The sequence below is a fragment of the Hydra viridissima genome, unplaced genomic scaffold (assembly GCF_058129835.1).
Source record: "Hydra viridissima isolate aposymbiotic clone 2 unplaced genomic scaffold, HvirCarnegie_v1 scaffold_1, whole genome shotgun sequence".
Taxonomy (NCBI): domain Eukaryota; kingdom Metazoa; phylum Cnidaria; class Hydrozoa; order Anthoathecata; family Hydridae; genus Hydra; species Hydra viridissima.
The window spans coordinates 5988780-6013445 of NW_028324300.1; the positions used below are offsets into that span (position 1 = coordinate 5988780).

General features: G+C 28.6%; 4 protein-coding genes across 6 annotated transcripts in view; 2 read left to right on the forward strand and 2 right to left on the reverse strand.

Moving 5' to 3' along the window:
* LOC145187369 (nuclear cap-binding protein subunit 1-like) overlaps positions 1 to 22624 on the reverse strand; it is a 49701-nt gene extending 27077 nt beyond the window's left edge. The window contains exons 1-7 of one of the 3 annotated variants that reach the window (XM_090088270.1): positions 22528 to 22624; positions 21998 to 22070; positions 20370 to 20461; positions 19461 to 19561; positions 11170 to 11254; positions 9301 to 9372; positions 305 to 412 (exon numbers count right to left, since the gene is read on the reverse strand). In XM_090088270.1, the coding sequence (XP_089944396.1) occupies positions 305 to 412; positions 9301 to 9372; positions 11170 to 11254; positions 19461 to 19561; positions 20370 to 20461; positions 21998 to 22040 (501 nt within the window). In that variant the 5' untranslated portion in view covers positions 22041 to 22070; positions 22528 to 22624. Of the gene's footprint in view, positions 1 to 304; positions 413 to 9300; positions 9373 to 11169; positions 11255 to 19460; positions 19562 to 20369; positions 20462 to 21997; positions 22155 to 22527 lie in introns of those variants that run through there. The other 2 variants (XM_090088262.1, XM_090088275.1) reach the window with 2 other exon arrangements.
* Positions 3712 to 24666, reverse strand: part of LOC145183212 (uncharacterized) — a 36724-nt gene continuing 15769 nt past the window's right edge. Inside the window, exon 4 of the transcript XR_016452776.1 lies at positions 3712 to 4057. The gene's annotated coding sequence lies outside the window, so the exon portion shown is untranslated. The remainder of the gene's footprint in view (positions 4058 to 24666) is intronic.
* Positions 22281 to 23577, forward strand: LOC149893058 (zinc finger BED domain-containing protein 5-like). Its single transcript, XM_090089113.1, has 4 exons — positions 22281 to 22293; positions 22850 to 23052; positions 23116 to 23279; positions 23415 to 23577. The coding sequence occupies exons 1-4, from the start codon at positions 22281 to 22283 to the stop codon at positions 23575 to 23577; spliced, it is 543 nt and encodes a 180-aa protein (XP_089945239.1).
* On the forward strand, positions 23591 to 24295 carry LOC149893059 (general transcription factor II-I repeat domain-containing protein 2B-like). The gene has a single exon (XM_090089162.1). It carries the CDS (start codon positions 23591 to 23593, stop codon positions 24293 to 24295), a length of 705 nt encoding a protein of 234 aa, XP_089945288.1.

Below are 24666 nucleotides of genomic sequence, written 5' to 3' on the forward strand. Positions count from 1 at the left end.
AAAATGTTACTCCAAATATTGGTATTTTGCATTCCTATATCAAAGCTTAAAAAATCAAGAAACTGGAAAAAGAAATTTGTTCAAAAGCTGTTTTCAAACTATTTATACTGTTTTAAAAAAGAGCATTTTAAAGCAATCTACTAATTTCAAAATGATTGATAAAACATAAGGTTGTTATTTGTATTATACGCATTTCTTTATAAACTGAATTGCAGAGGCATTTTTGATAAAAAAAAGATACTTAAAATTTTTTTTTTTTTAAAAGTGCCAGAAAATCTCTTATTTTAACAACTGAAATTGGAACCTGAGGTACTCCCATTTGTAGGGCTGCATTCATGAGAGATTCAAGAAAACCAATTAACGATGCTGCAACCAAAAAGTTGCAATTTATTAAATCAGATAAAAACCGCACCTAAAAAAAAAAGCTCAGAAAATTATGTATGTATGTATGTATGTATGTATGTATGTATGCATGCATGCATGCATGCATGTAGGTATGTATGTATGTATGTATGTATGTATGTATGTATGTATGTATGTATGTATGTATGTATGCATGCTTGCATGCATGCATGCATGCATGCATGCATGCATGCATGTAGGTATGTATGTATGTATGTATGTATGTATGTATGTATGTATGTATGTATGTATGTATGTATGTATGTATGTATGTATGTATGTATGTATGTATGTATGTATGTATGTATGTATGTATGTATAGATAGATAGATATACATATACATGTATACAGTTAGAGAAGAATCCAAGCAAAAAAATGAATTGTGAAAAAAAAACTTTAGTGAATTATTTCAGAAAAAAGTGAAGTTTTTGAAGAAAACTTTTATGATTATTTGAGACTAAGGGTGAAATGCAAGAACCGAACTTGAGTCAAGTTCGACTTGAAATCTCAAGCTCGACTTTGTCAAGTCAGATTTGAAAAATTGACTTGAGCGAATGTGTAAAAGAGACTTGAAAATTTCAAGTTCGTGCTTGAGAAAGTCGAACTTGAAAAATAGTTGAGGCATTGAATTTAGGGCGTTTATAGGAAAATGCACTTCGCAACCAATAGCGGTAATGGATTTTTTTTTACGGGAAAAACCTTTTACTGAAACAAATTCCGTGTAATGATATTTGTATAATATACGATTAAATAAAGAGTTAATAACAGTAAAAAAAAAAAGGTCTTGCTGTGTATTTTTCATCAGAAAAATAAATTCATCTTGGTACTTTCAGTTCCAAATCCTAACGGTTGGTCATATATACCACTTAAGTGATCAAGACAATTTCTCTTGATTTCTCCATTTTAACAGATTCCATTTGAATTAAAATACATGGAAATGTTCTAGAAAATGCAGAATCTTATTTTGACGCTTTTTGGGGATGATACTATACTACAATGTATTTTTATTTATCTTTTTACTAATACTTTAATGAAAATAATGGTTTTTTTTTACAAATACTGAGAAAATAACTTTAAACAAAATTAGTTTTCTCAATACTAATACTACATAATACTATGTGTGTGTGTGTATATATATATATATATATATATATATATATATATATATATATAGATAGATAGATAGATATAGATATACCTACACATATATATACCATTTACATATGTAAGTATACCATTTACATATGTAAGTCAATAGAGATCACATATGGAGACAGGTCTTCTAAAACTATTGGGGCACTTATAGAAACAGAAAAGAAAACTTTTAAGAAACCATTGATAGCATCTTGCTCATTAACACATGAAAAAGAACAAAGTTTAACGTTAAACAAAAATCTCTTAATAAAATAAAAATACAAAAAAGCAATATAATGAAATTCATGATCTTGATAAAGAACTAATGCAACAACAAATAGAAATAGATGATATAAAAAAAACTCTCTCCAGAAAAAGCAACAATACAAACAAAACTTTGTGAAAATTTTAACTGAAAATTTTCACAAAGTTTTAAAAAAGCAACACAACAGAATTATTCTATGTGAGGATTATTATTTTCAAACAATATCAGATCCGAATTGTTTTTTGAATGTTTTAATTTATCACTTTATTTTTTAGTGAAATTGTTTTTTTCATATATAATACTATTTTGAAATATAAAACGTAATTCTTTTGAAATAATGTAGTATAAATATTTGAAAAGAATGTTTTTGTTATTAGACCCTTTATCCATTATCAGACAAAAAATTTTTTTAAATAATATAAGTTTGAAATTTGACTTTTGCTTTGTTTCTGCAAAAATATCTTTAGTGAATGCTTTTAGCACCACATTCTTCATTGCTATTCTGTATTTCATTGCCTCCACAATAATCATTTTGTAGAAGGGCAATCTTGTGAAGCACAAAACAGGATATTATTATAGCTATGGAATTTTGCAGCTTTGTTCGTAAGGGAATGTTAATGCAAGGTTATCATTTTTTTGATATACCAAAACAATATTCAACAACAACATTCAACATGTGTGTACTTCTCAAGTTGTAATTGTATCTGATTTCATTTTCATTTTTGGGTTAGAAAAAGGTGTCATTAATTATTGTTTATAAGGATAGCCAGAATCACCTGAAACACGAACATGTTGGTGAGCTTCTAAAACTTGTTTAATAGCTGAGTTAGCAAAAACATGAATCCTAAACAATTCCAGGCCATTAAACACAAGCAGATAAAATTTCATTTGAAGCACCTGCAATGACCTGGCAATTAAAAAAAAAATCCCTTTTTGTTTCGATAAATTTCTGCGCTTTCTCCACAAGGAATTATTATAGGAATATGTGTTCATTAATTGCTTCTATACATCCTGGGAATCCTTGAATTTGGTAAAATCTAAATAATGGTTGATAAATATAAATATTTTCTTTATCTAAGAAAAGTTTTGAAGTCTGTATGAAATAGCAAAATCAGATATCCATGAAAACTTATAATCACCTTGAAAATGCTGAATTATCAAAGAATTCTATTGGAAAATTTATGTACTGATATCTTTTGTTAGTAATATAAATTGAAATGTTTTTAATCACTCAACAAACAGTTGACTGAATAACTTTCAGCTCCTCCAAATCTCCTATTATTCTCTAAAAGAGTTTATTTATTGTTACTTGAGTATATTATCATTTGTTAGTATAAAATGTTGTTATTTAAAAACGTAATGTAAAATCTACAATAAGAAGGTACCAATTTCTGATACCGTTCCTTGAATATCTACTCACTTGGAATGAACCAGTAGCATAAAACCGAAATGCAATAGCCAGTTGTTGTACAGTTGAAAGAGGGCACCCTCGATTGTTAACATTGTTGTTAATAATGTCATTAGCTAATATTAAAAAGGTTTTTTTGGAAAATCTGTGGCACCTTTTAAATTTTTTCGACATTTCAAAAAGCTAATAAACATTTCTAATGACATCAAAGTATGACATGTTGGATCATTACATACGAGTTACAGGATGTTTTAAAAGACACATGTTTTCACAATGTTGGTATTCAGTTTTCTGTAATGAATTTATTGACAAATATACTTTCACAATGTAACCTTCTAAATTAATTAGGTCAATATGCCCAAGTAACTACTTTTGCTTGTTAAAAACTCGTTTTCATATTTGCAAAGGTTGTAATAAGTTATATAGTAATAGTAAATTTTTGTTACACATCAGCAAAATGATAATGGCAGTTTTTTTTTTTTAAAAAGTTTGGTTTCAAGATTGGTCTGGAGCAGACTTGAAAAAAATGACTTGAAAATTCAAAAATTCTCGTTTTTCAAGTCTGACTTCAGTTCAATTTCACTTCTTGCATTCCGTTCAAGTCAGACTTGAGATTTGAAGTCAGACTTGAGATTTGAAGTCTGACTTGAAATTTCAAGTCCGCTTCTTGCATTTGGAAGGAATTTTTGCTCTCTCAAGTCTGGTTTGAAGTCAGACTTGAAACCGGTCTATTTTTAGCGGTTCTCAAGTCTGACTTGAGTTGAAGTTCGCTTTGTGCATTCGCTCAAGTCGCACTTAAGGTTTGAAGTTCGACTTCAAATTTGAAGTTCGGTTCTTGCATTCCACCCTAAATTTAATCAAGGTTTCAAATAACAAAAACAAAATTACGCTTACTTTCCTTGCCCAAAATTTAACAAAACATTCAAACTTAACAAATTTTTAACATTAAATATCCAAACAAGGTTTTTGAGATCAAAATTTTCTTCAATTAATTCATTTTTATGACTTCTTAGTATTGAGTTCGACAACCATTGGCTTTAATGACTTCTCCAAGTTGATTTTGCATTGATTCAACTAACTTCTTTGTCGTATCTGAATCAATTTGAACCCAAACTTCTTGGAGCAAGATCTTCAGCTCTTCTTTCTTTTTAATATATTATGTGCCTGCTTTTTGATCCAGAATAGCCCACAGGTGTTCAATTGGATTGAGATCTGGACTCTGAGCCAGCCATTCAAGTTGCTCAATCTGCTTCTGGATGAAAAACTCTTGCTATCTTTAACATGTATGGGGTCATTTCCTTGTTGGAAAATAAAATGTTTTCCCATTTTTCAAGTTGAGGCTGAAGATTTTTATTGAGAATGTTAACATAAACTTCAGTCCATAATTTAATCAATAAACTCTAGCTTTCCTGTTCCATTCCAAATCATCGATCCCTACAAAATTGCCTCCACCAAAGTTTGCTTCTCTTTGAATGCGACTGAGTTTGAATGCTTTGCCTTCATATCTCCAAACCTTTTGACTTCTATTGGACTTCACAAGATTAAATTTTGATTCATCAGCCCACAAAACTTTCTTTTAGAATGAAAACAGCATGTTTACATTAGCTAAGCAATTGTGAGTCCTCATCTCTCAATGGATTTTTGAAAGGAATGGTTTCTTGTGTTGAACTCTTGCTTTTAAATCCACTCTCTTTCAATCAATTTTGAATAATAAACAGGCTCACTTGAATTCCAAGTTTTTTTAGGTTTCATGCTTTTGGTGCTGATAAAAATCAATTTTTCTGCACCATCTTCGCAATTTGTTGATCAGTTTTGGGTGTCATTTTGCACTTTGTTCCTTATTTTAAGTGATTTTTCACATGTCCAAACTTTTTGTGTATTTTAACCAAGTCCGATGGTTCCTAATGTCATTCCAGTCACCCCTTGTATCAATCTGAATGTTTTACCTTGTTTGAACAAGTCAATAACTAAGTTACACTGAGCTTGCAAACATTTCTTAGTTTTAACTACCATTTTTGATGGTTTACATGGAAAATCAAATAGCTTTGAAAAATATCTTTTGATTATTAGTGGTTACTCATAATTTGATAACAAAATAACTTGAATTATTGTTTGAAAATCTTTTTTTAATTATCACTCAGAAAATACTGTTAATGTTTGGATAGTTTAGGTTACAGCAAATATAGGGCAGCTCATAGCAAGTACAACTTTTCTTGCTTAAATTGAGCTGAGCATATTCTTAAGAAGTTTAGTCAAAATCATTAAACTTATGAAAAAACTTACTCAAATTTTGTGAATACAGAGTTAAAAAATTTGCTGAATACAACTTTGTATAATTTTGAACTGAAGCTAAACTTACACAAAGCTTATGAACAATTTTGATTTACAAAAGTTTGCTTAATATGCACCTTGTTTTTTTTCTTGGAAAATTTAAGATGAGTTCTTTATATTGACAATATTATTATTGGGAACATTTTAAATATGAAAGACATTTCAGTAAAGAATCAAAGTTTCTACGAAGTAGTTTACAAAGTAGATCAGTACACTTTGGTGATTGAGGTGGAAGTAATTGTCTTTACAGGTGTGTTATTGATTGCACTTTTTACAAAAAAAAAAAAAAAACATTTTCTTGTCTGATTAAAGAAATGACTGTAAGCTCTAAAGAATTAGTTAAAACCTTTTTTTATATTAATCTTGTTGAAAATGGAATGAGTAAAAAAATTCACACTGTTATAAAACATGTAAAATAATGGCATTGCAGATCATGTGAAACATCAATATGTTAATTGGCCCAAGTGTTACTATGTAGCAGACAGTATCAAATTATTTAGCCGAATTTCATACAGGTAACTTTGACCTCACAAATGAGCCATGCAGTCACCCAGAATCAAAGGTCAATAATAACAAACTAAAAGTCATTGTTGAGTTTAATCCATCTCAGAGTGCCTCTGAGCTATCATTGAAGTTTGGTGTTAGCAAACAATCAATGTTAATTCATTAATCTTAAGCCATTAAAGTGAAAATGTTGTGTAAGTGGGTTTCACATGAATAAAAAACAGAAACAAAAACATTTAGAAGTTAGCTCAATGTAAAAGAAATAGATTCAATGTGATAATTACAAACATTCAGTACAGTGGTTGAATAAGAATCGATAGCCAAAACACACATTAAAGTGCAATATTCATCAAAAGAAGCTGATGATGAGTGTTTAGTGGTCTAGCACAAATGAGATCCATTATGAGTTCATTAAACCTGCTTATTGATTGCAGTAGCAAAATACTGTAACCAACTGAACAAAATGATACAAAAACTCAAAGAAAAACTTGGTGAAAAAGATTGGTGAAAAGATCAACAAAATTTGTTATAATGTACTATAATGCTCAATACACACTACTTGAATGACAATGGAAAAAATACAGGAATTAGAGTTGGAAGTTCTTTATCATCCTTAATACTCATCAGACCTAGCACCCCTGACTGTCACATCTTCTACAATTTGGAAAATTTTTAAAAAGGGAAACAACTCTCATAATGCTGCCAAACTGTTTTTCCAGGAAATCCAATTGAAATGATTTTTAGAATTGCATAAATAGCCTAGCACTTTTTTTTAAACTTAATTGTTTAACATTTAAAACTACATTAAATATCACAAAACACTTTAGCACATTTTGATGCAACATTAGAAATTAAATAGAATAACTAAATTTATAAAATTTCTGGAAATAAATGAGCTCATTTATGGTTTGATTATTGATCACTTTTGGTTAAGTTTCTATAGTTTTTAATTACTAACTACTCTAATAATATATTATTAAACACTATTTTAAAAAAATTTAATTTTAATATTTTATTTTTGTCATGCAATTGGCTTACAACTACTCCAACATGATCGTCAACAAATGTTTAGATAACAGATTCATGTTCTTGATGTAATGATAACCAGTTGTTGACTAATGAACAGGTTTTTTATCTGTTTTATGATTTGAAATCAAACAAACTAAGTTAGTCATTAAGTTGTTCAAATGTTACCAACAAGGTTTTCCCAAATTGGCATATAGTTAACACTCCAGCAACTCAAACACCAAACCTGTAGTAAACTAAAAGGATTATGAGCAGAATGTTTCATATGGAAAAAAGAAGATAAGGTAAACAGATAAACAAACTGAACTTAAAAATACATTTCTGAATACTTTGAGAAAACTGTTTAATATGTCATCAAATTCTAGGAAAATGATTATGGTAGGAGAAGACATAGAGTTCAAAATAAAAAAAGATAAAAAACAAAAACACACAGAGATTCAGATGCAGGCAATAGCTAAACATAGAAAAGAGATATCTATGATTTCTATATCTATGAAGATGATAATTTATTAATACAAGACACAATTAATTAATGAATTGAAGAACTTTATATTACAATTACCATCATCAATGCCTTACAAAACTAAAACTAGATATGAATTTGAAAGACAGCTTGTTGGCTTCATTAAAAAATATCTAAAAATAAATTTGAGAAATGGTGTTCAATTGATAATCAATTGCTTGTAGTAAGTTTAGATTACAAAAAAGCAACACCTAGAGAATCAAAGTTAATTGTTTGCCCAGCCCTAAGGGTAGTTAGAATAAAAACAGAAAAACATTCTTTCAACCAGTTCCTTATATTGAGCTAGAAAAGTGACAAGTCATTTAATTAATGACATCATCAAAGGTATGTTTTTACCTAAAAAGCCTCTTGTAGCTCATTTTGATGCCAAACTTTTTTGATTTTGATTGTGCAAACTATGGTCACCTGCTAATAATTGTGTCTTGAATAGATGTAGAGAAACTATTAGGCATCCCAAAATCCCATGGAACATTACAGCAAGAGCAAAAGTTAAATTATTTCATAGCTGGAATGGTGTCTGTGGTTAGCTGGCTTGTGTTTTGAAATTAAAAAGTTCTAATACCTGTATTCATAAAGGTGCTATAACAATAGTACAGAAAACCTTTGATAAATGAATTTTTATCTTCAGCATGCAGACAATACATTCTGGATATTATTGCTAGGGCTGTGTTTGATTGGCTTTTCACTTTGTCTGGACCTTAAATTTCCTTTTTTAAGTAGATTTAAAGATCAATAGCCATTTATTGATTAGAAAAACTATGCAGTGAAAAAAACATGACTGGATTACATTGGCAAATACTGAAATTCATTGTTTAAAACAAAATCCCCAAATCACAATAGATTGTCTCCAAGATCAATTAAGAGTTACTTAACCATACAATCATTATTTGCAATTAATAAAGTTTTTGTTTGTTACACTTTTGTTTTGGAACCAGAACCAAATCTTTTGCATTTTACTACTGTATATCATAGGGCATATTGGATGGTAAAGACATACTGTTTAAAGATTTTCTGCCTCAATGAACAATTCAAGCCGACTTTTTATGAAATAACAGGCATGGATTTCTTTATTTATAGTTTTGTGTACTGCACAAAAAATAGTCTTTCAGTGCACCAAACATCTGCAGTGCTCCTTAAAATGACTTCATTTTCTTATAACAATAGAATCCTTTAAAAAATTGGATACCGAAGTAGGATAGGAAACACTGAATAGAATGAGAGAACACCTACGGTACCTAAGTAAGAACCTCATATGGCACTTTTTTCTGATTCTTTACTTATTGATTACAAAAGTCATAAGGTTACAGCCTTACACAGGTCAGCAAAAAAAAAGATTTAAGACAAGTTTATTAAAAAAATTGATTCTTTCCAATCAAATACTTTGTAAGATTTTGTTACAATACACTCTATAAATATTTTTATGCACTAAAACTAAGTCAGATTTTTCTTGTTAGTAATCCAGAGACATGGCCACAACTACAAGACTATAACAGTGCAAAAAATATAGTTTCCTTAGTACATTATTTAATCTGCTTGATTTTTTTCATGTTTTCATATTTGTAAATGACACAAATTAAGCTCATTTAACAAGCTGAAATCAATGAAAATGTTTATATATATATATATATATATATATATATATATATATATATATATATATATATATATATATATATATATATATATATATATATATAATATTATACCATGAGGCGAGCTCTATCCCATTGTTCACTGCATATAACTTCTTTCAAGTTACTCATTGTCAACTCAAGAAACTAAAAAAGTCAAGAAGAAATAGAATAAAACTCTATCTTGAATGACAAACCATTTTCAAAAAACCATAAAAATAAAACTTAGATTCTTAATATCTATATTTTAAATCTATTTGAACCAGGTCTTAACTCATGTCACTTGATTAAAACTTTTTTAACTAGTTTAGCATCAGTTCATATTGATCATTAGAAATATTTTGAAATAATTAAAAACCTTGAATAAATGCTTAAACGAAAATATTTTAAACAATTAAGAAAAAACTTGAATAAATGCTTTAAAAAATAACTAAATTTCTGCATTGAAATTTTAGTGACAACTTTTAAACCATGGGTAATTTAAATCATGGTGAAATTCTTAAAAAATGGGGCTTACATCAAGTGAAATAAGTAAGCTAAAGAAATAATATTAAAAAAAGAAATGAAACAGCAAACCTCATAAATTTTTTTTTTTTTTTTTTTTGTATCAGGTACTACTAGTGTACAAATTCACAAATTGTAATGAAGGATTTGTACTTTAAATGACATTAAATCCTCAGATTTGATTGAACCTATCTTCTTTGCTAGATAAAGTCTGTGGGAAAGGCACATTAATACCACCCGAACACTGCTCACAACTGTTCTAATTCAAATTTCATACCATAAGTCTGGCAAACAATGAAATTAAGTTGCTTCGAGTATATTAAAAATCAAAATGATTGCTTATTGGATTTCAAAATAGGCAATGTTACTTTTACTTTAATACTAAACTAATAAAAAAAGGTTTCACCTAGTGCTTCACCTAAAACCAGACAGTCTCTCTGGCTCACAGTGAAATAAGGGCATATATATAAAAGCTTATAAAAAACACTGACAGTAAATATAGTAGTTTATGAAAAACACTGACAGAGGTAGTCACAATTAAACAATGGCTTTTTGATTATTTACAAAAACATGCAACATGCTAATATATACTACTCTGATAAATACAAAAATTTTATGAATTATTGATTTCATAAAATGCCATTTTTTACAAAATAGGATAAACTTACTGATTGATGAAATTTAGGGATTTTCTCAGCAACTAAACTTTTTAAATAGCAGATTCAGGAAATACTGTCAGTATTTGAAATTAAAAAAGCAACAAATTTGTGTAAGGAAGTCAATTTAAAGAGAATAAATGTAAATTATACAAATATTTCAATTTTTGAAAAATGTTTTTAACAATTAAGCTAAACAATCAATTTTTAGATCTTAAGCTTGAACAAGTATTAGAATCTCTGAACAAGTATAAATCTTTGTTTCATCTTATTTATAAAAAAGAAAGAAAAAGTTCTTTATCAGGAGACTTTAAAATGGTAAGCTTATAACATTTGGTTTGGCTAAGTGTGTCTAGTAGAAAGACATACTTAAGGATCTATAGATATTCTAGACATTCACTCTAACATAAGTTTAAGGCAATCTAAGATAGTAATGTGACATCTGTTTCCTTATGTCATCATTAGTTTAATTATCTTTTACATTTTAATATTAATATTTTCAGATCAGGCTAGGGCTTCTAGGGATCTTCAAAATCTCTGGGTTTCAAAATTTGTTGTCCCAGCATCAAGGGCCACTAACAATCTAATTGCTTAGGAAAAAATTTTGATCACTTTCTATGATTGCCCTTCATGACAATTGGTATACCCCATATATACTTGTTTGAGCCTTTAAGTTTAGGATCTAAAAAATTTTAAACTCTGAGGTACTTGTCATTTTCTTTTTTGTGGTTGAGACTAATTTGGCATGGATTTATCCAACTTTAAAGTTATCTTTTAATGATACCTCTCCTCCAAAATCAAAACTTTTTTCATTAAGCAATCCCACCAATGTTGCATATATAGTTGCTTTCTCAGGTAAATTTGTAACACTGAAAAATATAAGACGCATATAAGTCTCACTTGCATAACTAAACAATATACAAACTTTAATTTACTGGAATAGCATCTAAATAGTCATCATAAACTTAAAATTTTTCAAAATTATAAATTTATAGTAGAGTGATTCTGGAATTAAAACAGGTATTTAATAAATTACCTGTTTTAAAAAAAATTAAAACTGCTACATACTCTCTGGATAATCAAGAGTTGTTTTAGTAAAACAATTCTTAGATATCCTGATATCTCATTCAATTGAAATAAAAAAAAAAGAAAGAACAACAAATTAATATTTGAGGTTTTTCTTAAAATGATGTCAAATTTAAAATTACAGACTTAAAAAGAAACTTTGTCAATTAACTTTAATATCGTAATTTTAAATTATACTTTTAAAAAAACTAATAGCTACTTACAAACTATTTAAAATTCACAACTGTTTAAATCTTTTGTCAAATATAAACCCTTCATCCTAAAATCTTGAATTCTTAACAAAAATTAACATTTATACATTTTTTGCAATTTCAATTTCAATCTCTAAATAATTAGAGATTGAAATTGAAATTGCAAAAAATGTATAAATGTTGATTTTTGTCAACTAATTGCTACAGTAGAAACTTGCTAAGTTTTTACTGTAGCAATTATTCAAACTCTGAATAATTGCTACAGTAGAAACTGCAATGGTCACTGCTTTAGAAAAGCTTGGTTTTGTAAACATTTTGAAACATATCTGTTTTCAAGAATGTTTGTGATTCATATGCAGTGCTGAGTAACTTTCCAGAATGTTCTGGAAAGTTACTCAGCACTGAATATAGAATTTTCAGGAACATATTAGAGCTTTCTTAAACTGAATATGAATATCTCACAAATAGACCCTTGAAACAAGTTGTTTCACAAAACTTTCAAATACCTAGAAGATCTCTTTTTAAAACGTTTGGAAGCAAATGAAGCTTTCTACAAACACAAATAGGATGATAATAGAGTGTAAAAAAATTTCCAAAAAGATATAGGGAACAGGGAAAGAGCCTTGGAATAGTTTCCCTGCAGCAGTTTGTAGATTTTTGAACAATATGATAAAGCTGATAATTTTGAGCAGCTTATTCAGACTCCTATAAAGAATAAAGTTCAAATTAATGCAGAATATATCTTAATCCGTTTTGTTAATACTCACATTGACAAAGTCAACAAGAATGTGGGGGATACTTAGGAGAAGAAGGCAAGAAATGAGGGATTACATTTAGGGTTAATTCAAGAGAGAAGTTTACAGTACGGTCAAAACTTTTTAAAAATCTACTCAATTCTAAATCCTGAGAGGTTTTAACTTTTTTTCTATTACTGTAATTGTTAATTTCCTTCTGATTGCATGAATGAAAAACATGAATTTGCCTGTTTTATCTTTATTGTAAAAAAAAACATTTGTGGGTTGTATTGACAAAAACAAAGTTTTTCATAAATATTTTTGTTTTATTCTCAGAAAACCCTGATAAAAACCATTAAAAAAGTTTTAGTAAATTTGGAACAGAGTAAGAAGATAAAAGGTATGATGGTTTCAGAGAGCTATTATGAGACAAAAGTTTTCAAAACTGAGGTGTCTCATCAAGAGTGCTCTATAAACCTTTGGGGTAAATGGTAAAACATCCAGTGTTTGTCATGCAACATAGTCACTAAAAAAACATGCAGAGCAAAAACTAATTGCTGGAAAGTTCAGAAATCATATCTAGAAAAAACTTTTATGTTCTCTTTACAGCTATTCACAAAAGTTTAAACGATTGCAGAAGTTTTATCAAGTATGTTTGGTTTTTGTTTAATAAAGAAAAACTGTAAAATGATAGACTTAATTTTTTTTATTTATTAAAGAAAAAGTAATTAGCTTTAAAATGAATATGAACATGTTATAAAAATTTTAATATTTAGTTAGAAAAAAGCTATTACAAAAAATCGTATAAGAAAAATAAGAAGCACAAAAGTTTAAACGAACTGGAACATTCGAACAAAAAATGAAAAAAAAAGAAATTAATATTTGAAGTGTCCTCCTTTGTTTTTATAGCAAAGATAAACTCATTTATGCATTGATTCAACTAATTTCATGCACATCACGCAAGGTACCTTCAGCCAGTACTCATTCAAAAGTTGCTTTAAATGCTGAGTTGATTGAATTTCATGGTATGTCAGTTGATTGTCGATCCAAGACCAAATATTTTCGATTGGGTTGAGATCTGGTGATCTAGGGCACCAGGGCATCACATCGAACTTTTTTTTCAAAAAATATTCTTTGATTGAGTGTGCTGTATGAGCTGAAGCCCCGTCTTGTTGAAAGATGAATTGCTTGCTTCTGCCATACAAGTGTCTGATTGATGGAACTAAACACGTTTCCAATGTATTCTTGTACAGCAATTCACGAAAGTTTAAACGATAACAGAATTTTAAGATCTAATCTTCGGTTTTTCTTGAATAAAAATCTAACGGAAATAGATATCAAAATAATTTTTTTTTTCCAATTTGGCAAATAGGTTATTTGTTAATAAAATTAAAAAAAGTAGGTTTCCACTCATTACTGTTTAATCAGAAATTTCATTAAAAGGTAGGTGATACAAATTAAGAGGTGTCACAAAAGTTTAAACAATTTTATTTAGGATCAATTATTTTCTAATAAATTGATTAATCCAGTGCGAAAATTTTTTTATTTTCAAATAAAGTTAAAATAAGTGGTTTACAATCAAAAAATTCATCACAACTTCATCAGGCTGCTTTTAATTCATTAAAAATCAACTTGAAATATTGTAAATTTCAAATTAATTTCAATTGTGTGCAAATGGGTCGAATAACAGTTTCTAGTGGGATCAAGTGGCAAGTTATTGGTATGACGAGGACAAAAAATCACACAAACGTTTAAATAGGCAAAATACTTCATGTTTCTGAATCTTGTGTTCGAAAAAGCATTAAAACCTGGGAACTTACCAAGGACGTCTCCGATATGCCGCGTACTGGGAGACCATCCAAACTCAGCAACCGTGACAAAGGTGGTATACTCAGAATGAGCAGAGAAAACCCCAGACTCAGCTACAAAAAGCTTGCACAAATCTTCAACGACTCAAAAAATAATCAAAAAGTTAGCAGAGAGCTCGTGAGACGAACATAGTTGGACAAAGGTATTGGAACGTACATAGCTGCTAGAAAACCTATTCTTTCAATCATGGATAAACGTTAACGACGAGTGTGGTCCAAAGAAAGGTTGAACTGGTCTGTAGAACAGTGGGCAAAAGTTATTTGGAGTGATATAGCTAATTTTCAAGTAGTAAACCGCAACTGAAGAATCTATGTCAAAAGATTTGCAACTGAGAAATATTCAGACAGGTTTTTGTAACATCATCAACAAGGCGGTGGAGGTTCGGTTGGCATCTGGTGATGTTTTTCTCACAAAGGTATAGGCTTCTGTGAGCTGTACGAAGGCTGAATTAATCAATACACTTACAAGAACACATTGGAAACATATTTAGTTCCATCAATCAGACACTTGTATGGCAGAAGCAAGCAACTTATCTTTCAACAAGACGGGGCTTCAGCTGACACAGCTCACTCAATCAAAAAATATTTTTTGAAAAAAAGTTCAATGTGATGCCCTGGTGCCCTAGATCACCAGATCTCAACCCCATTGAAAATATTTGATCTTGGATCGACAATCAACTGACATACCATGAAATTCAATGAGTACTGGCTAAAAGTAGCTCGCGTGATGTGCATGAAATTAGTTGAATCAATGCATAAACGAGTTTATCTTTGCTATAAAAACAAGGAGGACACTTTAAATATTAATTCTGCTTTTTTTTTTATTTTTTGTTCAGATGTTGCAATTCGTTTAAACTTTTGTGCTACTTATCTTTCCTATATGATTTTTTGTAATTGTTTTTTTCTAACTAAATATTAAAGTTTTTATAATATGTTCATATTTATTTTAAAGCTAATTACTTTTTCTTTATTAAATAAAAAAAATTGATTCAATATTATTTTACAGTTTTTTTTTACTAAACAATAATAAAACATACTTGATAAAAATTCTGCAATCGTTTAAACTTTCGTGAATAGCTGTAGGTGTATTGATTAATTTGGCCTTCATACAGCTCACAGAAGCCTATACCTTTGTGAGAAAAACATCACCAGATGCCAACCGAATCTCCACTACCTTGTCGACGATGTTGCAAAAACCTGTCTGAATATTTCTCAGTTGCAAATCTTTTGACATAGATTCTTCCCTTGCGGTTTACAACTTGAAAGTTAGCTTCATCACTCCAAATAACTTTTGCCCACTGTTCTACAGACCAGTCCAGCCTTTCTTTGGACCACACTCGTCGTTTACGTTTATCCATGATTGAAAGAATAGGTTTTTTAGCAGATATGTACGTTCCAATACCTTTGTCCGTCAATGTTCGTCTCACGAGCTCTCTGCTAACTTTTGGATTATTTTTTGACTCATTTAATATTTGTGCTAGCTTTTTGTAGCTGAGTCTGGGGTTTTCTCTGCTCATTCTGAATATACCATTTTTGTCACGGTTGTTGAGTTTGGATGGTCTCCCAGTATGCGGCATGTCGGAGACATCCTTGGTAAGTTCCCAGGTTTTAATGCTTTTTCTAACGCAATATTCAGAAATGTTAAGTATTTTGCCTATTTGAACGTTTGTGTGATTTTTTGTCCGCGCCATACCAATAACTTGCCATTTGATGTCACTAGAAACTGATTTTCGACCGATTTGCACGCAATTGAAATTAATTTGAAATTCACAATATTTTAAGTTGATTTTTAATGAATTAAAAGCTGCCTGATGATGTTGTGATGAATTTTTTCATTGAAAAACTACTCAATTATTTGCTCATTAATTGATAAATTCACTGCGAAAAAAAATTTTGCAGCGGATTTATCAATTAATTAGCAAATAATTGATCCTAAATAAAATCGTTTAAACTTTTGTGAAACCTCTTAATTTGTATAACCTACCTTTAAATGAAATTTCTGAGTAAACGGTAATGAGTCAAAGCCTACTTTTTTTTATTCTATTAACAAATAACCTATTTACCAAATTGGAAAAATAATTATTTTGATATCTATTTCCGTTAGATTTTTATTCAAGAAAAACCGAAGATTAGATTTGAAAATTCTGCAATCGTTTAAACTTTCGTGAATAGCTGTATAATGGACAAAAATTTGATTATAGAAACTTTAAAAAAAAATGCACAGAATTTTTTAGAAAAAAAACTGTTATAAAAAATCCTAATGCTTCATGACAAATTTTAGAAATGCTTTTGGATAATCACTCAAAAAACATGTTGTCTATAATCTAATTTTTTTTTCTTTTTCATTTTCAAGGTGTTATTAGGATGCAGGAATATCTTATAAACATAGAATTAGTGAATGAATTTGAAAAGGAAGATGTGGGATAGTTGTGGCAAACACTGGAAGCAGTATAACTTCCTTGCTAGTAATCGCCATCAAAAAATTTTTAAAAAAATTGACTTTTCTTGTCCTTATCATAAAATATAAACTGTGACATATAAGTCAATAAGCATATGGCTCAATTTTATTTTAAAGTAGCCACATAATAACCGGCTAAATCAGTTATGATATATTTTTAAACTAAATCATTAAATAGTAATTGACATCATCATATAGAGATATTTTTTTTCATTTTTTGATTAATAATATTATACATGTTTATTTTCTATTTTTAGATTTCTTAATAGGTTTAAACAATTTTAAAACCAATTTTACATTTAGTACTTGGTAGATACTAAATTTAAACTTGCAACTATTATTTGAATTTCAAATATTTTATTTAAATAATCAAATTAAAGATGAATTAAAAAAGTTGAAGCACATCTAGAATAGCTACTAGAGATGGATATACTAAAAAACAAAAGGGGTAAGCTTAAACTATACTTGCCTTTACAGAATGTCAATATCTATTAACGATTACTATAAGTTCTTACTGCCTAGGAAGCTACTTATTTTATTTATCATTTTTTAGCAGTCAAAGAAACACAATTGGTACATCAAAGCATTGTGGCATTCCTAGAACAACCGTGAGAAACAAGATTTGTGGAAAAGCCTGTATGGTCAAAAAAATGGGCCCCTGCACTATTTTGACAGAAGATGAGGAGCAAGTTTTGGTTAATTACATAATCAATGCACAAAGCAGAGCTCATCCTGTCACCTAAGACACCATCATGTCACTTGTGTCCTGTCTATTGTCAGATGAACATTTGATAGAGAAAATAAAACAGGGATAGACCTTATCAATTTGGTAGATCAGGGTTATTAAAACCTGGAAATAAATGGTAATGTGTCACAACAAGCAATTAAATAGTACTTTTCAACCATTAGAAGCTACTTGAAAAGAAAGACTATCTAGATATCCTTTATGAATCCAAGTGCAATTTTAACTTTGATGAGTCAGAGTTTCAATTTTCGCCCAAAGTCTTGCCCGAAAGAGGATCAAAAAATATTTTTTGTAACACGGTAGCTCAATAAGAAAGAATTACAGCTTTTGGTATGTAAAATTATATCAAATTTATTGCTTATCTTTCTGTTATTTCTTAAATGCTTTTATTATTAATAATACAGCAATATAAATTGCTTTTAATTTTACATATCTTAGAGTGTGATAGCTTAACATGATAGCTTAGCAAAAGAGCTTAGCATGATAGCAGGATAGCTTAGCCTATTAGTTTTTCTTTACAATTTTCTTTGCACTTTTATTACAGCAAATGTTGGTACTGACTGATCTTTTCCTCCCCCTCTTATTATATATGCTAACCAGTGAAGTCATTGCCTCCAAATTTACTAAGAGTTATATAAATAAGGTGATACAATGTCACTGAGTAGGTGCAACAAAGTTTGAGCTGATGAAACTACATGAGTAAGGATCAAAACCAAATTTAGCATACCAAATTAAACATAAAATGTATAAATTTTTTAGATTTTCTATTTTTTTATCTTTATAAATTTCTTTTTGTCTTTATAAATTTTTTTTTTTGTCTTTATAAATTTTATACATTCAAGTCAAAAAACGATTGAGAGAATATATTTTTTCAAAAAAGAAAACATATAGACAAACACTGGCGGAAGTTCAAAAACATGGGGTGTGAACAAAGGGAACACACCAGTGGCTGCCGTTTTTGATTTTCGGGGACTACAGCTCCCTTATTTATTATTGGAGGTCATTCTTTCTAAGGACATCTATACGATCACACTTTGTGTTTGATAGTTTATCAAAAAATAAGTGAGAAAGTAATTTTTATATGGAACCAGGTCAAAAAAATCGGTAAACACTGGGTGTTTTACCCAATCTATGATTTTCCAACTATATTTCCAAAGTGTCAGGATTTACAAGGATTTTCAAGACAGAACTTGAAATTTAGGATTTTCCAGGACCTGTAGTAACCCTCTAATAATGCTTTATCAAACTAATTTAACCAACTTTTTCATATTAAAGCTTATAGAGAAACCCTGAAAAATAATATTTCAAGGTTTTTAAAAGCTGTATACAATTTCTTAAATAATTATGTTATTATATTATAAAAATTTCTTAAGTAACTTTGTTAAATAAATCAGAACGGAAATGTTGTTTTTTAAGCTTTAGTAGCCATTCCTTCACAAGTTTACTAAAATGTCTTCATACTCATCTACTTTGGCATAGATTTAAAAATATATCTTTGAGTTGAAAAAAAACAACAGTTCTTTAATGTATGTTAAACCAATATCATAAAGTAGACTTGTAGTCATAATACACATGTAGTCATAATAAAGATATTGGTACAAACATGCATTATGTAAAAACTTTACATTATGTAAATATAATTAAAATAATAAGACATATAAGAGTAGCATAAACCTGCATAAACAAAAATGAACAACTATTGACAAAATAATTTATAAAGGCTTTTGTTACTTGAGATAAAGATGAGATTTAAAGTAGATAGTAAAACAAAAAATTTTTAAAGATCTGTATTGATAAGAACAGATTTTTGCATTTCATAACATTCAAACTTGATTTTAAAGTGTGCAATGGCATAAGTAAAATTGCCTCCCTATAGATGAAAGAATATTAATTTTAAAAGAGAATTTCGAGTTATACACTAAATTTAAAAAAATATAACTAATTTAGAAAGTAAAAAAGCTACAAGTTACAGAAATACTGTTAAATATTATACCATGTGCAAAGAATTTGCAAAATTCTTTGCTTATAATCTGTCATATCAGCTACTAACACATTTGCAAGACCTTCTAAATTACTTTCCAAAGATGATGTACTCTAAGAAATGATAAACAAATTAAAAAATATAAAACTCTGTTGAGAATAAGATTAGCAAAAAATACATAGATAAAATCAGTAATAAGTTTAAAATCTATTATACTAATGTATTTGGAGAACACTACTTACTTGAAAATACTTAACAATATATAGAGAACCAATGTGGTATAAACATTTGAGCACAATTTAATACAAATACTTATATCAGTTAACTATCATGGATTATTTTTCTTTATCAGTTCTTTTTTAAAATAAAGATAAAGATAGATAAGTTGAAAGATGATGTTTTTATGGTAATTTTTTTCCTTCCACATTTTATACACTTTGCTATTTTAAAGTAGTTTTCAATGTGTTCTCCAAATTAATTTTAAAAAAAGTTTATAAATCACTGCTAAATTAATGATTGTATCAGGGATGATGTTTCACTTACAGCCTTATAAAGCTAAAATCCATTCAGAGTTTGTAGTATATATTGTAATATATACTAATGAATAATAAAGCAGGATTTCATTGAAAAAAAATCAGTCTGATTTACCTCCAGCTTTAGCTAGTCTATTGCCTCATTCTAATTCTTTAAGTATTGTTAAAGCTTGATTATTAACACACTACTATTTACAATTTATAGTTTAACTATTTTAACTGACATTATGGTTTTTTTTAAATCATGTCTAAAAATAAAAGTGATTACCTAGTCAGATTTTTGAATGAATAGGTTAACTCAGATTTTGTAATGAATAGGTAAAGTCTAACATAAAATTCTCTATGAGTATCCATTTGAAAAAGTATTTATGGCTGATAATAAACACACCTTCTCTCCAACACGAGTAATAAGTGACTCCAATCGATCTTCTACAGCTAATGGACTTCCTCTAGCTCGCTTTCTTTCACGTCCTCCTAATGCTAAATTTGTAAAAGAAATGTTTTTGTTCTCAAAATACTTTTAAAACACTTTTTCACTAAAAATAAGTTCTAGTAAGAAAACTAATTAGAACTTAGAAGAAAGTCAAAAATAAGTTTATATAGTTTTTAGATTTACTTTAAATAAATAAAAATTAAAAAGGTTCATAAACAAATAAAAAAAAAAAGTAAAAAAAAAAACCTCTTTTTTTAAAAAATTTTAACATATGATTAAATATATGATTATTTTACTAAACTTCAGATACTTTTTACTTTTTGACTTTGTTTTAAGGTGCAAAGATCAATTTTCTGGATGCAGCTTTTTATGATACCCTGAATATTTTCATGGCCAACTATTTAATACTATGATAGAAGTTCTTAATGTTGCTTTAACAGTTAGTTGTTTTTTTATGTCAGGTTATAAAGGAAGGTTGAACAGAACACGAATTGAAAAGCTAAATGACATCATAAAAATTTCAATGGCTGATTGCTTTTTTTAATATTATGAACGCTATAGAATGATCATAAAAATCTGTTTAAAATTGGCTAGATGCCAGTATACAGTGGTCTGTAGGATGGTATAGATAAAATGGTTTTAGAAATTTTATGTCCTCAGTACTTAGAAAGCAAATCGATAAGAGCCACAACTGAAATGACCCTTAAAAATGGTTGATTATGTCTGTGCTATGACAACTGCAAGTCGGCCAAGAAATGAAAATCCCAAAAAGTATTAAGCATTTACTGTTTCAATGAAATCATAACATATTGATTTTTTTTTTCTTCATTGTTTAGTTCAGCATATAACATTCATAAATTGATAAGCTGGTCAAGTCCTCTTTACTTTTTATAATAAACTATGAATTTTCAAAAGCAAATACATTTTGTGTTAACTATCTAGTAAAAAGGATCAAGTTCAACACATTTGCAAGTGCTTATTTATCTTGCTATATTTCTTAACTCTTAGTAAAACTATGGATTCAGTTGGACAGTATTTCTTGCATTTAAAAACCTGGAAAAGGTTAAAAAAAAAAAAAAAAAAAAAAAAGTTAAAGAAGTAGAAAAATATCAAAGTCTATAAATTTGTTTTCATTTAATACAAAACTCTCATATATATCAATAATATAGGTTGACAACTTAGAAGACATTTTTTACAAAAATGTCATTTTTTACAAAAATGAGATTAAAAAAAAAAGGCCTGATTTTTTATAGAGATTTTATAAAAATGAAAAATTAATGAGTTCTTTTACAGAATTGATATTTTGGAATAAATTTATATCAAAATTTGAGTTATTTAGTCTAAAAAAACAGTCCATAATAAGCCTTACTGAAGACCTCCACTAGATTTACTCCATTTATACACTGATAATGATTTAAATTGTGTATGAGCCATATTTAATTATTATTTCATTCTGTAACCATGTATTTTGCTATGATCTTATCTTAATTTATTAAATCTTAAATTTATTAAGTTTTAGGAACTGCATTTATAAACTATAACTGTATCAAATAAATAAAAGTATCTATTACATTTAAAAATACCTTCACTATCATGATCTCTGTATCTCTTTCTATGATCAGACATTTTGGTAAACAAAGAAAAGTCAATTACTATCTAAAATTTTAAAAATGCACTTTTAAAAAAAAAAAGAAACATATTTAAGAATTAGAATAATGTGCTACAATCAAGATAAACAGCTTTCTATTTTTTTAACTGTAAGGAAACTTAAAGAACTTTTTTGATAAATTTCTTTTTTTCTGCTACTTTCAAACTTTAATCCAACTATTTATCCACTTAAAGCTATATTAGGTATACTGCCCTGTCATGATAAAAAAAAGTGAGTCAATAAGGATAAGTTTTCGGAAAGTTTGAAAAAACACATTGCTTTTCAGCAAGTTTTTGGACTTGCTTTTTTCTAGGGCACTGTTTTCCTAAACATCGCTCTTTTTATAACGTTGAATAGGCCAATACGAAGGATTTACTTCTTAGAAGGGGGTGGCGTCACAAATTTCATATAAGTTAAGCTTGGACTTCTTTTTGCTACGACAGGGTACATACTTTGTATACATACCTACAGGCCAGCTTATTTTAATCTAAAGCAAATTATAAATGTCACCGCAAACGGCAAATTTCCCGCCTCCATTTCTTTTACTTATTTAATTACACAAACCGACCGAATTTAATATATACGGTTATATTATAACAAAAGCTCTTTAAAAAGTTTTTACAACCAAGGGCCAATGCTATAAACAATTCGAAGTTTTTTTCGAGAAAAAAAATCTTTCGTATAAACACAATTTTTTAAGTAAATTACTTTTACGTATAAAAATTTGAAAACTCGAAGAATTTATCGCTGTTTGCCTACTTAATAAACTTTATTAGTTATTAAGTAGGCCTCTTAGTTTTAGATCCTAAAAATAGCAAAATCCAAAGGTTAATTTCACATATTCCTATTTCTCGACATTCAATTGAAAGAAGAATATCTGAAATAAGTGCTGATATTGAGCAGCAATTGTTGAATGACTTAAAAAACTGTGAAGCATTTAGTTTAGCTCTGGATGAATCAACAGATGTTCAAGATAAATCTCAAATGGCAGTATTTGTTAGGTATGTAACATCAGATGTAATTGTGAAAGAAGAATTACTAGATTGGGTTTAGCTAAAAGATACAACTCGTGGAGTTGATGTAAAGGAAGCTCTTGAAACAGTTCTACTTAAAGCCAATGCACCTATCAACAAACTTGTTAGTGTTGCTACAGATGGTGCACCAGCAATGGTTGGCAAACATGTTGGACTTATTGGTTTATTAAAAAGTGATCCTAAGTATCCAGAGTTCATTCCAGTTCATTGTTTGATTCATCGAGAACATTTAGTAGCAAAACATTTTAATTTTTCAATCGTTCTAAAATCAGTGACAGAAATTGTAAATTACATTTGATCAAATGCTAAAAATCACAGACAGTTTAAAAACTTTATTGATGAATTGGATCTTGCTGACAAACCAAATGACCTATCATTTTACTGTGCTGTACGGTGGCTTTCAAGTAGTGATGCTTTATATAAGTTCATAGAATTATTAGAACCAATTAAATCTTTTTTGATTGAAAAGAAAAAGACTTAAAATTCTTGATGATATGAACTTTTTGCAAGATCTTTTGTTTTTGACTGATATAATGCAACATTTACAAAGTCTGAATTTATCTCTTCAGGGAAAAGAAAAAATTATATCTGATCTTGCTCAGACTATTTTTAGTTTTCAAAAAAAAATTACCCTTTTTCAGAGAGATCTTACTTTAAAAACCTTTAAGCATTTTCCTCAAATGAAGAAGATGATTATTTCTAATCCTTCAATTCAGTATGATGACCATAAGATTGAATCATACAGGGAAAAATTACAGAATTTGTTTATAGATTTGCATGCACTTAAATCATCTTTAGGATTTATAATAAATCCTTTTTTAATTGATATTATTGGTGATGGTTGTCCAATTCCATCAAACATAGTTGAAGAAGTATCTCAATTTGAAACAGAACTATTAGATCTCCAAGAAGATCAAAATCTTCTGATGCTGCATAAAACACTAACTTTATTGGAATTTTGGAAGATAGTGCCTGAGGTTAAGTATCCCCTACTGAAAAAGATTAGCATAAAATTTGTTTCAATTTTTGGTTCAACATACACATGTGAATCTTTATTTTCCACTATGAAATTTGTCAAATCAAAGTATCGTGCAAATCTAACCACTGAGCATTTGTCAGGATTACTTAGAACAGCAACTACAAGCTTGAAGCCAGATTTTAAGAGACTTACCAGTAAAGTTCAGAATCTTAGTGCCTGATTGGAAAATTCATAACTTTGTAATTTTGTTACTTTTTTAAAAACTTATGACGTGAATATGCTTCTTAAAACAATTCTATAACTAGTTTTTCTTGTGTGAGAGTAAAAGGGAATCAGATTTTTATTTAACTTGATTGAAATGAGTTTTTCAAAACACTAAAGATAATTTGAAATTCTAAACAAGCTTACATTTAAAGTAAAGTTTTTGACTTTGAAAAAAAATTTCTTTAATTGAGACATAAAAATAAGACATTTTTTAATTTAGACATAAAAACTAGTTGTAAACATAAAATTTGTACACAAAAAGTTTTTTAGAAAAAGTTCTTTAGAAAGATTTACTTCTTTTCATAAAAATTTAAGTTTAACTTTATG

What these genes read in the sequence shown, in the direction of transcription:
- LOC149893058 (XM_090089113.1), top strand. An exon ending in AAGATAAATCTCAAATGGCA is followed by an intron (nt 23,053 to 23,115) that starts GTATTTGTTAGG and finishes GATTGGGTTTAG; the next exon opens with CTAAAAGATACAACTCGTGG. An exon ending in TTATTAAAAAGTGATCCTAA is followed by an intron (nt 23,280 to 23,414) that starts GTATCCAGAGTT and finishes TAAAAATCACAG; the next exon opens with ACAGTTTAAAAACTTTATTG.
- LOC149893059 (XM_090089162.1), top strand. Translation starts at nt 23,591, where the DNA reads ATGAACTTTTTGCAAGATCTTTTGTTTTTGACTGATATAATGCAACAT.